Genomic DNA, 16,862 nt, shown 5'->3' with positions numbered 1-16,862 from the left:
AACACCAAAAAGAAGGCCGATGGTGGATTATGCCAAATGAGGTGGTGTATCGAGAAATAGAGCCTGTTACTATGCGGAAAAAAAAGTATCTCTTTCTTTGATCATCTCATAAGGACACCGGAAACAAGACTGTCAAGAATTATCATTGAAAAGCTCTGGTTCCAAAAACTAGAAGTAGGATAGATCAAAGAAATTAGAGAAGATATGAAAGAATTGGGAAGTTCCCTGACTGACCTACAGAATAAAACTGGAAAAATTACAAAGCTAAAAGACAAAAACATTAGATTTAAACAAAAGACTGACAAACGACAAAATACAACGAAGAGGGTGTATTACGGATGAAGAAAAGAAAGCAAGATCTGAACGGATGAAGAAATACTGGGCAGCTCGGAAGAGTAAAATAACGCTTCTCTCAGAAAAGATCTAACTGAAATTGATTTAAATGGTCTCATGTTGGCCGTAAAATAATAATAATAATATATATATATGTTTAAATAAATTTTAAAAATTTGAAAACAAAATACTGGTATACTATATACAAGATTGTCATTCGCACGCTCTTTAATTGTCCTATATTAAAGAGCAATATCTGTCAACAATGTATTTTTTTTGGCGATTCAGCTTTTTAATTTTTAATATTTATCTCTTGTTTTAAATAAAATTAAACTTTTTTTTTTTTTTAAATACGGTAGAACCAATTTAAATAAAATGCATTAAAATTTATAAAATAATAGTTTTTCGATTATTATTTAAATTTAGACTTATGAAATCGGTACCAAATTAAATCATTGTTTTTTTGCTCCTAAAAATCAAAATTAAAAAAAGAATTTTTTAATTTTTTTTTTTTACTTTTTGTTTGAGATCTGTTTATTATTACCTTTTTTAAAATATAAAACAAGGTAATTTTAATATTTTACAAATAATTTAAATTTATTATCTTCTCATTATGCAAAACACACTACCTAAAAAAAATTCGAGATTATGAAGTTAAAAAATTCAAGGGATGTTAAAATGACATTAATCATTCAAAAAGTCAACTTGAAAAAATTTAATACATATAATAGTGAATGAGTTTTTCTTATAATGTAATAAATAAAATTAAGGATTATTTTTTTTAATGCAACACTATTCTGTAATAAATTATATTATTTTATGTTATTACTTTTTTTAATATGCGTAGAACTAACGTATTATTTATTCATTATTAAACAGAATATGTACTACCTGCTTTTACTAACGTTTCAATTCCCACAAAATAGCTTTTATGTTTTTATTAATACAAAACTATACTGATACGGGCTCACCTGCTCTACGCAAGTGTTTCTTTATATACTACATCAAAGAAACGACGCACGTGCATTTTTAACATTTTCAACTTTTAACATAAGTTGGTGAATGTACATGTACGTGTGAGTTTATGTTTTTCTTTTTTTTTTGTTTCGTATCCCTTCTAACATATACCAGTGTGTATTTACTCATAAAGTATTTTGCTTAAATGATGAATTCTGGTTAGTTCGGTTATATAAGTACTTAATTACCGTTTTATCTAAGTATTTATGCTTAATTCCGTTTAGTATACCGTTAGCCTATAGATAAGCCACCGGCTAACACTGTTGTACACATACAATTGACATCACATGTCTTTACCAAATATTGTTATTTGAATTTTCAAATTTCTTGTTTGCCTTCATTTATTAATTTTCATTTAAGTAACTTTGTTTTTAATTATAATAAATAAATAAAAAGAATTAAAGTGTAAATTATTACAAAATTTACTCTATAAATGAGCAAATTTATAATATAGCCAGTCAACTTCCAACAGTTTTCCAGCTACTGGGTATATGTGAATAGGTAAATGCAATTACCGCTACTGGCTTGCCAGGTCTGATGTAGTGTAGGTATAGTGCAATGTAAGTGGAAATCTACCGGTAAATATATAGTAGTCTGGAACAGACTCAGGTCTCACCCTTCCTGAGATGTTTAGTTAACTGAAACCCGACCACCAAAGAACATCGGTATCTACAACATTCAAATCCATATAAAAGCTACTTTGCCTTTACAAGGACTCCAACCTTAGAACTCTCAACTTTGAAAATCAGATGACTTTGCGACGACGAATTTAACCACTAGTCTAACCCGGTGGGTTAGCTCATGATTATTACATTAAAATATTATTTTTTATAAATAAACTGCGTAATTGTACATTTGTATAATCAATACACTATGATAAAAAGACTATTCCAAAACGGTCATCGAAGCAAAATAGTAAAGAGTAACGCATATTTGCTGTTATAGAAAATATAATACATTTTTTATTGGATGCATATTTCGAGTACTAAATAACCATCTACAGTATACTTTTAACCAGCTTCAAAAAGGTTGAAGTTCTCAATTCGATCCGTATGTACGTAATTTTTTTATGTAAGAGTATAAATTTTTACCAGGTTAATCAGTCTTAATGATTTCGATATAATTTAATAAAAATTAATCCCAAGTATGTCCCATAAAAGTTTGATTGGACCAATACCAATCAATACGGACCAATACTTGGCCAGTAACGAAAAAATTGTTTCGTGTGTTTATTTATATTTCTACACGGATTTCTTTTCTTTTTTTTTTGATAGAGGGTGATCCCACAGAATTTTCATCGGTACTACTGTAAATCAATACAGTGCTAGCAAATAATCATATGTGTTATAATTTTCTACAGATTGTTCTAATGCATCCATTCAGGGATGGATTCATAATTTTTTTATATATTTTTAATACAGAGTGGTCATGTGATGGGCCGATAAGATTTTAGGTTGACACTGCCCCTGTATTCAGCCAGTATTAAGGGAACATTTTCTTTCCTACATTTAAATATTTTTCCTCACGCTCTTCCCTTAATCGCTTTCCATTTCTTCCGCAAAATGTTTTCTCCAACAAGAAGCATGTTTGTCAGGCCTACCCATATTTTTTTTACAATTAAAATTTTAAAACTCTCATGGAAAGAGTAAAATGTAAATGAAAAAAAAACTCCGAAAATGTAAAAATAAAAACTCAAATAAACGACCTAAATATAGTAAAAAGTGAAAAATAATTACGTGAAAATTTATTGAATCCATTAAATAAACTTCTTGGTCGGTAAAAAATTGCAAAAATTGAACCAAAAAAAATTTATGTTTCAAAAAATATTTCATATAAGACTGATATGAAGCAATGGTTTTTCTGACACTTTTATCCACGACATTCCATTTTCCTTACAAGCGATCTTTACAATTTGGCCCCGATTTCAAAAAATTTTATTTATTTATTCCGCATTGACTTTTAAAATAATTATGTTTTAAATGTTTAAACTTTTTTTTAAGTAATTGGTTTTTTATAAATTATAAAAAAAGAACACAGTTTAAATTAGAAAGAAAAAAAACCGGCCGACAGAGATTCATTTATTTATTTTTTATTATTCTTTTTTATATTTATAATTAATTTATCTGAGGATAATTTTTTTTTTGTTTAAAAACAAAAATATACATTTAATCATGATTTACTAAATGGTTCTCATAAGATTTTATAACTTTTAATTATATTTGAAATTAAAAACTAATGAAATATAAAAAAGTGAAATTAAAAATGTTCAATATTAACTTGTTTTATCATAGGATACTGCATCGCTTACTCAATCGTAAATCGAATTTTAGTTAATGCGGTCTTTTTCGGACCATTCCTGATTCAATACCATTAATTTAACCCCATAAATTAAACTATCCTGGAAACAATTACTAACAAATTAAATATTTTATGCGTTTGAGTTTAATGCGAAATTTCTTGGATCAGCTTTTTGTAAAATATACATAAAAATGTATCCTCTTAATTTACAAAAAACTTCTTAATGTTTCGTTATTGAATTAAACTCATGTATTGGTTTTTTTCTGTTATTTTTATTATTATTTTCATCGACATCTTTTTATTCAAAATCATTTTGTATAGTAATTATTTAACAGGCTTTATTTTAAATTAATTTAATAATGCATAAAAAAAAAGCTAATGATAAAATTGTAAAAGCTTGTCAGAACGAACCATTTTGAAAAATCTATGATTAAATGTGTATTGCTATCGTTAAACAATTATTTTAGATAAATTCATACAAAGAGTAGTAGGAAATAAACTAATAAACTTTTGTCGGCATGTTTTTCTTTTTTTCCGTTTTCAGACTATTTTCAAAAATTTTATTTGATAGAATTTTAAAAGTAAATACGAAAAGATAGCCTATTTTTAAAGTTTTAATTCAAATTCCAAAATTCATTAAAAAATTGTGATCATTATTTATTATAATATTTTAAATTATAGTCTTAAATTATTAAATTTTACACTTTTTCTCAGTATATTTTTTATCCTTTTAACTTTTTAATATGGATGAATACAGTTCTGCAAATACAACTTAGTTAAGTTGTAGGAAGATTGTGTAACTCGTTATGAATTCAGTGTTATAAATTAAATATTAGAATGCCGCTAAGATGGGAAGATTTTTTTAACACATTTTTTTTTAAATTTATTTTATCACGGTGAACGTGGAGGCTCAACGTTGCCAGATTCATATGGGAAAACAACTTTTATTCCTATAAGAAATTTACTTAACTTTTTTTTTTATGTGACGACTTTTTTTTAGGAAATTTTGATTTTTTGTGATCAGAAGATAATAAAGACTTCTTTTACTTATTAATTAACAGTGGTCATTCTTTAAATTTAGCATTGAATTTTTAACTTAAAAGGAGAAAATGATTAAAAATTTTAAATCAAAATTTCACATAAATATTAAAATAATTATTTAAAAACAAATTGATTGATTTATGAATTTTTCTTTGATATGGTATGTAATATTATTAAATTTAATAAATAATTTAATTTTATGAATTGTAGATAAGAATGGATCTTATATGTGGTACAATAATACTGTTTAACTATTATATTTTATAAATGTATTTAGTTTACAATAAATCAGCTATTAAATGTACAAAATATGGATAATTTTTTAATTGCCAATAATTTATTTATTTATGTATATTATTAAAATCAAGGTTACATACATACACACACACACACACACACAAAACGTGTTAACTTAGATGAAGTGAAGGTCACCACTGATATTGACAAAGAAAAAAACGAACGATCGTAATAATAATAGATTGATTACAATCACATCTTATTCAATTAACTTATTGAACAAATTGATTTATGTTATTAATTAATTAATTTTGTATAAAATGACAAGTAATAAAAAAGAGATCATCGTAAAATACTTTGCTATATATGGTTTATAATTGTACTCTAATATTAATAATGATAATTATAAAATAGCGTTATTATATTGTATTAATTAAATTTGTTATATAGTCAATGAAGTTCAAAGGTCAATACATTTTCTTGTATCTTGATATAAATTATTTTAAACATTAAAAATTTTTTTTTGTTTATTTTTTAAAATGATTAACAATTTATAAATTGAAATTAATAAAGCTTACATTAGTCTTTATTATTAATCAATGCTGTATTATATTCATAAAAAATTATGTATTATGCATTAATTTTGGATTCTATTAAGAAAGTTCTAAAAAAAGGTTTTTATTTCGATCTGTTTCTATTAATGTTACCGGTATTTTACTGTTTCAGAAGCTTTATTTTTAAATTAATTTCGATCAAATCTTTATTATAAATTAAGATAAGTATTACCTTATGGAACTATTTTAAAAAGTTTAAAGTATTTCCCATTTCACAGAATAAATATTCAAAAACCTATATCTTTTGAATTCAATTAAAGAAAGAATTTTATATTTTATTTGTTATTTATTTATTTTTTTTAATACTTTTATTTGTAGTCGCATCAACAATTAAAGTTATTAGCGACTTATCAAAGTAATCCAACTGTACCGATAAATGTGTAGTCTTGAAAAAATGCAGGCCGACCATTCCTGAGATGCGTGGTTAATTGAAACCCAACCACCAAACAACACCGATTAAGAATGATTAAGAATTCAAATCCGAATAAAAGTAACTTCCTTTATTAGAATTTGAACCTGAGAACTTCGACTTCGAAATCAGCTGATTTACGACCACTAGACCAACCCGGTGGGTTAATTATTTTTGATTTTCATGAATTTTTATTTATTAATTTGCTTTTTTTTTTGTAATGTTTTAACGTATAAATAATTTGTTTTTAATTCTCTTTTTGGGATTTTTAAGAAGCTTAAAAAATATTTATATTAATCTATAGTCAAATTTAGTCTACCAAAATACCTCTAAGAAATCAGCAGATCTTTTATTTTAAACAACGACCTGTTTATAAGATGATTAAAATACTGTTAACTTTAACAATTTTCTATAATTTTATATTAAATTGTTAATACATGATATAAATTAAAGGTTTATACGTGGGGAAATTGATTTAATGTAATATATTTAGGGTATGAAAAATACCAATCCTTAACAAGATTAGAATGCAAAACTTTCCACATAAAAGACTGAAATAAGCCTTAAAAAACTCCAGTATTATCAGTTAGTTAAAGGACATTACAATTTAAAAATGTAGTTAATTTAAGCATATTCTATCGTTTACTTGATCAACCACCAAGATAAATGGATGTCCATTTTTTTTTTTACGTATTACTAAAATTCAAAACTGTTACCTTTACTGATAGAATAATTCTGTCCTTTTATTTCATGCGGTAAAAAATGGATATACGTTTATTTTTATCTTATCTTAATTAGGCTTATCTATTTAAAAAAAAAAAACATTGTTCTAATACCTCTTTAGAAAAGGAATAATATTCCACACGGTTTTGATCATCACTATATATAACGTTTATTTATCGTTCTGGGCGTTGTTTAAAAGATTAGAAGGATTGTTTTTTTAAAAATTTAAATAGATTTAATTAATATTTTATAGACTTATTAGTAATTAGATAAGTTGTTTGAAAATAGATTTTAATCTAAAAGGAGATTTCCTACTAATAATGAATAGATTCTTACCAACTCCATAAAGATTAAATAAATTACGATTACGTTTTTCTACCTTACAGAAGCGTAAAATTTAAAAAAAAAATGAAGTGGTTAAATTTAAAAAAATATAATTTCCTCCTATTTTTCTGTCTTTATAAATTTTTTAATTTAAACAAATTGATTTTTTGTATTTATTTATCAATTTTTATTAGTTATTTTTAATGTAATATCTTCCTCAATGATGAAACAATGAAAAAATGTAATGTTTTTTCTTCTATTTACTCGTTAATAATTATTTACAATTAATTACAACTGTATTTCACTTCGCCCTTAATCCACCAGGTTTTTTTTATATTGTATGATATTCTTTTATTTTTAACTATAAATTTGGATTGTTACAATTGTCTTACGAAATATATAAGACATAATTTTATTTTATATAAATATTAAATCAATTTTATTATTACGTAACTGTAGAAAAAAGAATATTTAATTTTTTTAAAGTTATTGGATAAATTTTTCAAAATTATATTTAAAGTTCCAGTTTTTTTAAGATTAAGTTATATTATTTCTTGGATAAAAACAATAGAATGTTGAATTTAAAATTCTATTTCGATAGTTTTCACGCTATTTTTGACTAAAATTATCTTGCATGTTTGAGTAGAATTTTTTGAAATCAGTTATAATGAATTTCGTAAACACTAAGAAGGAATTTAACAGAAAAAGTTTGGTTTTTCCAAGTAGGAAGAAAGTTAAAGTGTAAAAAATGTAAAATCTATAGATAATGTTGTATAGACTCTAGTTTCATGTTTTAGAGAGAGCTAGATATTTAAATTAAAATTAAAATTTTTCTTATATGTTTTCAATGATAAGCGCCGCTGAAAAAATTCTAAAAAATAATTTGAACCAATTTATATATATATATATAAAAACACATAAATATATTTTATTTTCCATTGATTTTAGCCTATTTTTTTTTTTAATTTTGAAAAAAGTATAATAATGCATAACTTTAACAAAAATTACATTTTTGTCTATACCCTTATTTAAAGTAATTTTCATAAAACTATTCCAAAAAGTCATTTTCATTTTAAATCGATGTTATTAGTGCTGCCATTTATTAAATAGCATTCAAAGAAATTTAAAATATTTTGTAATTCTAACAACAAAAATTAAATGGATTAGAAAAAATTAGTGAAATCTCTTTAAAAAAAATAATAATATACTAAAAAAGTAAATAAATATATTTTCATACATGAACATAAGTACGGAATCTTCATACAGTATTCAGGGGTAATAAATAAACCGAAATAATTTATTTTTTCTCTAAATTTTTTTTATCTTCAAAAATTGTACCATTTTTTGTTATCCCAATATTTTAAGCCACTTTGCTTAGCTAAACATGTAAATTATTTACTTTTAATATTAAATCCAGTCCAGCTCTTTCTATACATCAACTATATGGTTAAAGACCCTGCCTGAAGTTATGAAGAATCGAAGCTTATATATATCGATGATGGGATAAATCAGATTTGTTTTTCCCCCATCATCTCAGATAATTAATATTAATTAAAATATCTGATTTTTTTTTCAATAATTCACTATAATAAACAAATCCCTATAAGATTTTTGTAACAATTTTTTTATATTTTTATTTTGTACTCTATTCTATTTTATTTTAATCTAATCTCTACAATCTTCAACTATCATTGAAATTATTTGTAAAACTCTTAGCGATTTACGAATGTACCTTCAAATGAAGCGTCATTTCCAAAATATGACACCATGAGAAGCGGTCATAAATGTGTGAAAATTCTGTTAATAAAATTGTTTATTGTTTTTCAGTTTTTTTACGTAGCATTTTGATTTGTTCCTACATCTTTTACCTGTATAAACATTCTTTCCCTGTCAAATTAAATAATTCTAAATATTATAAAATATAATCTTATCAGGATAGCCCTTTTTATTTAATTATTGATTTATTTTTACTAAAGTTAATTCTCTTTAAGTATATATAAATGTTCTTATTTAAATATTAATAATTTTAGAATAAGAAATCTTATGTAATTTTTAAAATTTAACGATAACAGTTTTTAGGATTACAAATCGGCGTGAGTGGTAGCGTCTTGGCCTTTCACCTGGAGGTCCCGGGTTTGAATCCCGGTTCCGCATGGCATTTTCACACGCTACAAATACTCTGGAGCAACACCTAACGGTGGTCCCGGAGGTTAAAAAAAAACTTACATACAAATCGGTGATTTTTTCTTCTTCTTTATTTTAATCAACAGGATTATTTCTATTTTTTTTTTCTTAATTAATACTTTGAAAATTTTAAATATATAAACCAGTTAAATATTTCCATATTTTCATTATTTCATAAACAAAACGATTTATTTTAGTTTAATATTTCTAAGACAATAGATTTTAACAGAAAAGAATTTTTTGTATTTTACAAACAAAACAAAATTTGCCGACCTCCGTGGCTGAGTAGATAGCGTCTCAGCATTTTGTACATAGAACCCGGGTTCGAATCCCGGTCAAGCGTGGCCTCTTTTCATACGCTACCAATTTCCTACCGGAGTAATGACCAGATCTGTTGCCTTCTCTTTTATACAAAAAAAAGAAAATTCTTCTTTTCAATGATACATTCGTACGCAATTTTAAGTGATTTAAAAATCTAATTGATTAATTTAACAAAACGTATACATCATTAGTATTAATTTTTTTTTTATTAATTAAAATTATTATTTTAATTATGTATATATGCTATGCATTAGCATAATCATAAGATAATAATATGGGAATATTAATTAAATTTTTCAATTTCTACTTGATATTAAACTACATCAAATTAACATTACATTATTTAGTTTGATAATTCAAGGTTGTTAAATTGTTTATTAAGAAACAGATATTATTTTTAATTGCACAATTATTTAACAGTTCTTTATTTTGAAATTTAATGAAAGAACATGTGTTAACATTTATATTACGTCGTATTAAATTATTAAATACTCTAAATATATTCGATTTTATACAATGAACACCGTAAATTTTTATATAATATTTCGGAGTTCAACTCTTTAGTATGACATTTTTCCTAATTTTGGTTCTTTTTTTACTATTATGTAACATTAACTTATCGTTTCTTTTTAAAAAAAAAACTTTAATGATACTTTTTTGGTTGATTTGTATTTTAAAATAATCGGAAATGATATTACTGTTTATAAATATATGAGACAGATCGTTTCAAGTTTTCCATTTCTCACAAAAATTCTGATTCTTACCTTTTTCCACTTATTAGAGTAGAGTATTGTAATTTACAAATATGGTTTTTATTTTCATTTTAACTATTTCTTGTTTTGTTCACTTTGAAAATTGGAAAATTAAATTATAAAAGAAAGATTCGCCTCATGGTATCCAACTTAAATGTAGATCAATCTGTATATATAATTCTATGTTCATATTTTTAATTACACCCATTATTTTTTTATTTGTGAAATGGAAGAAAGAAGTCGTATGCGAAATAGTGAGAAAGCTAACCAAATTAATCATAGAATTTTTTAATTATTTGGATTTTATTAGTAACCTTCAAAATCATACTATTGTTACTACACTATTATATCATATTATCAAATAAATATATATCATATACCGCAAAAACACAGTATTTTATGAGTTAAAAAACTGAAAAATTCCAGTTTTTATTTTGAAATATAGTAATTATGAACTTTCTTATAATAAATTATAATAACGTTATATAAATTCGATTTATTTGGTTTATTTATTTTTATTTTACGTTGATCGTTTAAAATAGTTTCCTTACTTCCAATATATTTTTTATATATACTTATATGAGCATTCATCTCCGATGTTATTATTATTAGAGTAATTATAATTTAATATACATGTATTAATAATTTTGTTAAAATTAATAAAAAAATATTTAATATACTTATATATATTTTCTTTTGTTTTGTGAAATTGAGCGCTTTCGTGAGATTTTCTTCAGAAATGATTTATAATAAATTAATTTAAAACACTTTGAAATAAAATGACTGAAATAATAATCATCTATCATTTTACATATGTTTTTAATTATTTTAATTACAAAACTTTTTTCTGAAGAAACAGATATCTCTGTTAAAGTGCTCATCAGAATTAACAAAATAAAGAAAAAGCAGCAATTATGTAACTTTTTAAATTAATTTTATCAAAAAATTATTATAATCTGATCTTGAAATGCAATTTATTAAATTATTTATTAATATTAAACAAGATAATAAATATAATATCATAAATTGTATTAATTTTAAAAAATTTATCTTTTTTTTTAAATATGTAAAACCTTTTAGAAAAAATAAAAAGATATATATTTTACATTTTGAAATTTTATTAAAAAGATTTTAATCTTATTTTTTTATAATTATAACACTTTTTTCTAAGTAATGTCACTAAAAAAAGAAAATAATTTTTTCCTTTAATCGTTTGCTACATACAATTAATTTAAGGTAAAAGATTTAAAAACTTTGCCCGAATCGGATTTAGATTTCGCTTTAAATCAACTTCATTGAATCTCGATTTAAAAATGATTTATTTTATTTTTTTAATAATCTATAAAGAATTCTTTATATATATTTTTTTTAATTTCTTATTTTTTTAATCTCTTATTTCAGGTTTTCCTAATATTTGTAATTATTTTCATGATAATTTTTTTTATAGAACGGTTAGCTTCCAATCAACAAATATAATTCGGCGTTGGACGATTATGCTTCAATCAATTCAAGCTTTGATTTCATAATTTCCTAATTTTTTTATAATTTTTAACATCACGAACTCTTTATTGTGCTTTACTATTGTTTGGAAAAATAAATTAGATTGAATTTTAAACGGTTGGTAATTCACGCTTGTGAATTAGTGGTATTTACGTTTCAAAAGCTGGTGGATAACAGTATTAGAACTGTTGTTAATTCAGAAAAGTGTAAAAATAGAATTGGATAATCACAAATGTTTATTTATTTTTAATAAATAACAATTTTTTTATAACTATATTTCATGAATTTTTTTTTAAATTACGTTTTTTCCCCCTCTCCAAAAAAATGTTATAAAGTTATGATCTCATAATCATTATTTTTGTTAATTTTATTAAACTAATTTTCCTGTAAACCTAGTAGGTGATATCAAATGATGTAGACTGCTTTATTTTTATAAATAATTTTAAATATCTATGTCAATTACATATATTTTTTAATGTAGAATGAATTCTAGTCTAAAGAATAATATTTACAAATTTTTAAAACGAACGTGCTTGATTTAAAAATTGAACAAAATTTTAAAACTGTTGTTAATTCCTGCAGAAAATTTGTCTTAACGTAATTTTTACCGCAAAAAAAAATGTTATTTAATTTTTTTTTTAAATTGTTATATTATTGAAAATACTTTTTGATCGTTAAAAGATTTTCATATTTTTGAAGTAAAAAATATTTATCGTATAATTTTTATACTAATTTATTATAATTATTAAAGTCAAGATTTCATTCATAAAATTTTGAATGTTTTATTTACTTTGAAAAAATAATTTTACCACGTTAAATTTAACTTAGATAATTTAATAGTCGTTTGATAAAATGTATTTTTAAAGACTTCATTCAAACAGTAGCCAGGCTACAATTAATACTAATTTTAAAAATTTATGTATAAAAAATTAATCTAAAGTTGTTATTTAATCTGAGTAATAATATAAATTATATAAAATAATATTTCCAAATGTTTTTTTTTTTTTTCACTTTCGCGCTAAGGAATTAAGAGTTTATAGTTTAAGGATGAAACTAAACGAGTTACAATTAAGTACACAAATTTTCTAATAAACAGTATAATAATACAGTAAAAACAAATAAAAATAAATCGCCGATGAAGATAACCACATCTAGAAAATTATTTTGCGAGATAAATAGAAGATAAAAAGTTGTTCATTTTAAATTTCAGTTTTTTATTAAAAAAAAATATCTCTTTTTAATAAAATATGCGTTGAATTGTATATGAAATGGAATAACTCTTACGTAACCAATTATATGCGTTAATTAATTTTTTTCTTTTTTAATTTTAAATGATATATTCAATATTTTTGTGAATGTTGATTATCTTTACTTTTTTTAAGTCTAAATATGTAAATATTTTTTTTAAATACATTGTCAGAAAAATTTACGTAACATTTATTTAACATATTAATTAAATATAACGCGTAATAGTATATTCTAGTCTAGTCAAGTATTAATTACAGTATTTATTGCCCGTTTTGATTTTTTAATTAAATTTTATAATTAATGATTTAAATTAATAATTTATTTAATAAATAAAATCAATTTTTTTGTCGTTATCAACATAAAATATTTTAAGGAAAGATTTCATTTTATGGTGTAATTTATTAAATTAATTGTTTTATAAGTTTTTTAATAAAGAGTATTCTTTTAACAATATATTAGTTTAAATTACATTTCTTTTTTTTAAGTGGTAAAGTATGTATAAAGTCTTAGTTTTTAGATATTCTAAAACAGCCGACACTTTCATTTGAACTTTGTTGCGAAAAAGTTTTTAAAAAGTTTTATTTTAGTTTGTTTATTGTTATTTATTACTTGTTTTATTTAATGTAGATAACTTTTTTAAAAATTTAATTCGTAATTTTTTTTAAAATAAAATTCATGCATTGATTTAAAAAAAAAAATAAACAAAACAGTTACTGGAAATTTTAATTTTTTTAAATATTTATATTGGTTTTCCTTAAATTCTAATAAATGTAATAATTTATTTTCTTATCCTTTCTGTTATATATTTTTCATTAATTTAAAAAAAAAACGTTTTATGTTAAATTAATAAAACAAGTTGAATAATTTTAAGTTCATTATTTACTTATTTATTTATTTTACGAAAAACTAAAAAGAATAAAAAGTTATTTATATTTTAATAATTATTTATCGATAATTCTTTTTTCATCTCAAATGTTTCTTTTATTTCCTTTCAAAATGTTCTTAGTTGTAGAATAATTTATTGTTTTATTATTCATTAATTTTATTAATTTAACATGAATATGTAATATTGTAACATAAATATATATATATTTATTTATTTATTTATTAATATATGTCGATTAATATAAAATAAACATACAACACATATGCGACACAACACAAATGGTCAACGCACGCACACGCGCCAACAATTTATAATTTTGGAGTGGAGGGGTGCATTATTACCTCAGTATACTCCTCGTGATCTCCGACGTTATTATTGTTGTTAGACGTAGTACCGGTCGTGGAGGGGGTTTCTAGGTCCCAGCACTCCATACTGCTTGTGCCAACCTAGGGCCCTAGCTGCCTGCCTGCCAGACGACGAACGGCTTGCTTTCCACGTCCTACGGCCACCGCGTTCACTGCCAGTTTGATGATACTATTTCCCCCATCCCTTCCCCGCCTTTTCCACCATGTCCCCCGCGCGCCGCGTTTCAAACCTAGCGATAAGCCGACCGGGATCGGGGGTTTTCCTACCTCACTCGTTCCTCGCTCTATCTCTCTCTTCCTCTACTTGACTCTCCGTCCTCCCTTCTCCATACACATAATTAGCAACCCTCCAATTTGCGCCGGCCTCAACTGAATCCACTTGTTACACCCTCTCTTCAGTAACTACCCCTTTATACCATTTCTACCATCAAATACTACTACAACCATTCTCTTTTGCTATATCACATTCCATCTACCTTTATCTACCTGTCTACAATGTCACATTCTTCTTCTACCACTCCTACCATTTCTTCTTATTCTTCTTCGTTCATCCTTTATCAGCAGCCGACCGCAACAACCAATCGTGATCATCTTCGTCATCAACCCCCCTGTACAATGGTTGTAATATCATATGTTATTTCTTCTTATTCCGTTTTGTTCAAGTTTTTATTTTAACTATTATTATTAAAACCTTATAATATTCTTATGTAGGTTTACAAAATTATATCTATAATTTCAAGTAGCAGTTTTTGTCAATAAACATTTTTTTAGTACAAAAATTTCCTGGATTGGTCCAGATTTTATTTGTAGAATTTATAGTTTTTTATTAAAACAGATCTGTTTCTAATTTAAGTACTTGCTGAAGTATGTGTAATATAATTTAAAAACAATAGTTATTTTGAATGGTTTCATGCTCTTTTTTCTGTTCTGTACTATTCTTTACGTCTAAAAAGTTTTTACGGTATCCAGTATTTTCCCTTATTTAATTTAAATAAATTCTAATATTTTGTGTATAATTTTTATTTGTTGTGTTTTCTACCTAATGATGAAATCCCCTCCCTCTTTTTTATTTATTATTTATTTTTAGGAATTTGTGACATAGTATTTTAATAACATTGTTTCTTTCCGTCATTATTTTATTTTTGTATTTGTCACCCTAAAATAAAGAATTGTCTCCGATACAATTTTTTTTTTCATTTCATAAATTTAAATCACTTGGATACCTATAACCGTTCTTTTTTCTCTCAACAAAATTCTCATTTTTGTTATTTTCCTTTATAATATTGCTTATTTTGTTAATATTTTATCGATTTTTTTTTTTTTCTAATTTTACTGGTATAACAGTAGAGAACTTTTTTGTGGAACATCATTTTCCTTACAATGTTAAGACATATAACTTTTTTATAGATTACTAGACCCATAACGAGAAATATATTTGTAATCCAGTGCTGCTAGGCAAGAAGAACAGGAGTGGATTCGGTAACGAATCAATGGCATTTCCAGATGCACCTGAAAACGTAGCAGGAAGATAGAAAATTCATTAGTTACCGAAAATTATGTAACATGATTATTTATCTCTAATTAGTTCCTGTACGTAGGCTTGACCAGAAGAATTTTGTAGCAAACATAGCTTAAATTAATCAATCTATCTGCTCGCAAATAATGGCTGCCGTTTCGGCACTTTATCTACGAAATCATGAGAAATTTTCCTTGCTTGGATGAAAATTTTCTCATGAAAATTTCATGAGAAATGAAAATTGTTTCTAACCTCATGCGTTCTACCATTATCATGTTCAGACGTAATTTTCTTCTTCAGTTATTTTTAAATCGAATAGCACGGCAGGCAACGTCCCTACCATTTGCAACTAACCTATTTGAAGTAACACCAACCATTCTTATTTTCCTTAATGAAATTTCTGTAGACTGTTCATACACTTTTCAACGAATGTCCCATAGACTGTCTACCTTTTCAGCGAATGATGAATGGCCAGATTATCTCTGAGAAATGAATGAAATAAAACGATTATATTCCTTGTTTTATAGCCTTACCATCTGTGCAATATCGATATTATTCGTTAACGTTTAGAAACTCAGTTTATATGCAGGATAGGAATGGATTATCCCACAGGCCTGGTCTAGCGGTTAATTCGTCATCGCATATCAGCTGATTTCGAAGTCGAGAGTTCTAAGATTCAAATCCTAGTAAAGTCAGTTACTTTTATGCGGATTTGAATAGTAGGTCGTGGATACCGCAATTCTTTAGTGGTTGGGTTTCAATTAACCATACATCTCAGGAACGGTCGGCCTGAGACTGTACAAGACTACACTTTATTTACATTCATATATATCATCCTCATTCATCCTGTGAAATAATAATGTGTTACGGTGGTTCCGGAGGCTAAACAGAAAAATAAAAGGATAGGAATGGATTACTGGATCGGTTACTGGCTTCTTACTGCTCACGAAATTCTGTCTCTGTACATTATTCCACTGCATTATTAGTACTTCCAATACTACTTCAGATACATCAGATAGAATTACTGCGCCTCTATATCTACTCTTTCTAAATTTTGTCGAGTAATAACCTACCTCATGACTTCTGTATTTAGT

At 24.8% G+C, this 16,862-nt stretch overlaps 1 protein-coding gene across 1 annotated transcript in view; it reads right to left on the bottom strand.

Annotated features, from left to right (window-relative positions):
* The window catches only part of LOC142329258 (homeobox protein araucan-like), a 496,188-nt gene extending 481,797 nt beyond the window's left edge, over window positions 1–14,391 (bottom strand). The window contains exon 1 of the mRNA XM_075373678.1: window positions 14,229–14,391. Coding sequence (XP_075229793.1) covers window positions 14,229–14,318 — 90 coding nt within the window. The 5' untranslated portion in view covers window positions 14,319–14,391. The remainder of the gene's footprint in view (window positions 1–14,228) is intronic.
* Between the last annotated feature and the right edge of the window lie 2,471 nt (window positions 14,392–16,862).

Source organism: Lycorma delicatula, chromosome 8 (genome assembly GCF_047948215.1).
Source record: "Lycorma delicatula isolate Av1 chromosome 8, ASM4794821v1, whole genome shotgun sequence".
Taxonomy (NCBI): Eukaryota; Metazoa; Arthropoda; class Insecta; order Hemiptera; family Fulgoridae; genus Lycorma; species Lycorma delicatula.
Note: the sequence above shows the minus strand (reverse complement) of the source record. Positions and strands in the feature narration are given on the sequence as shown.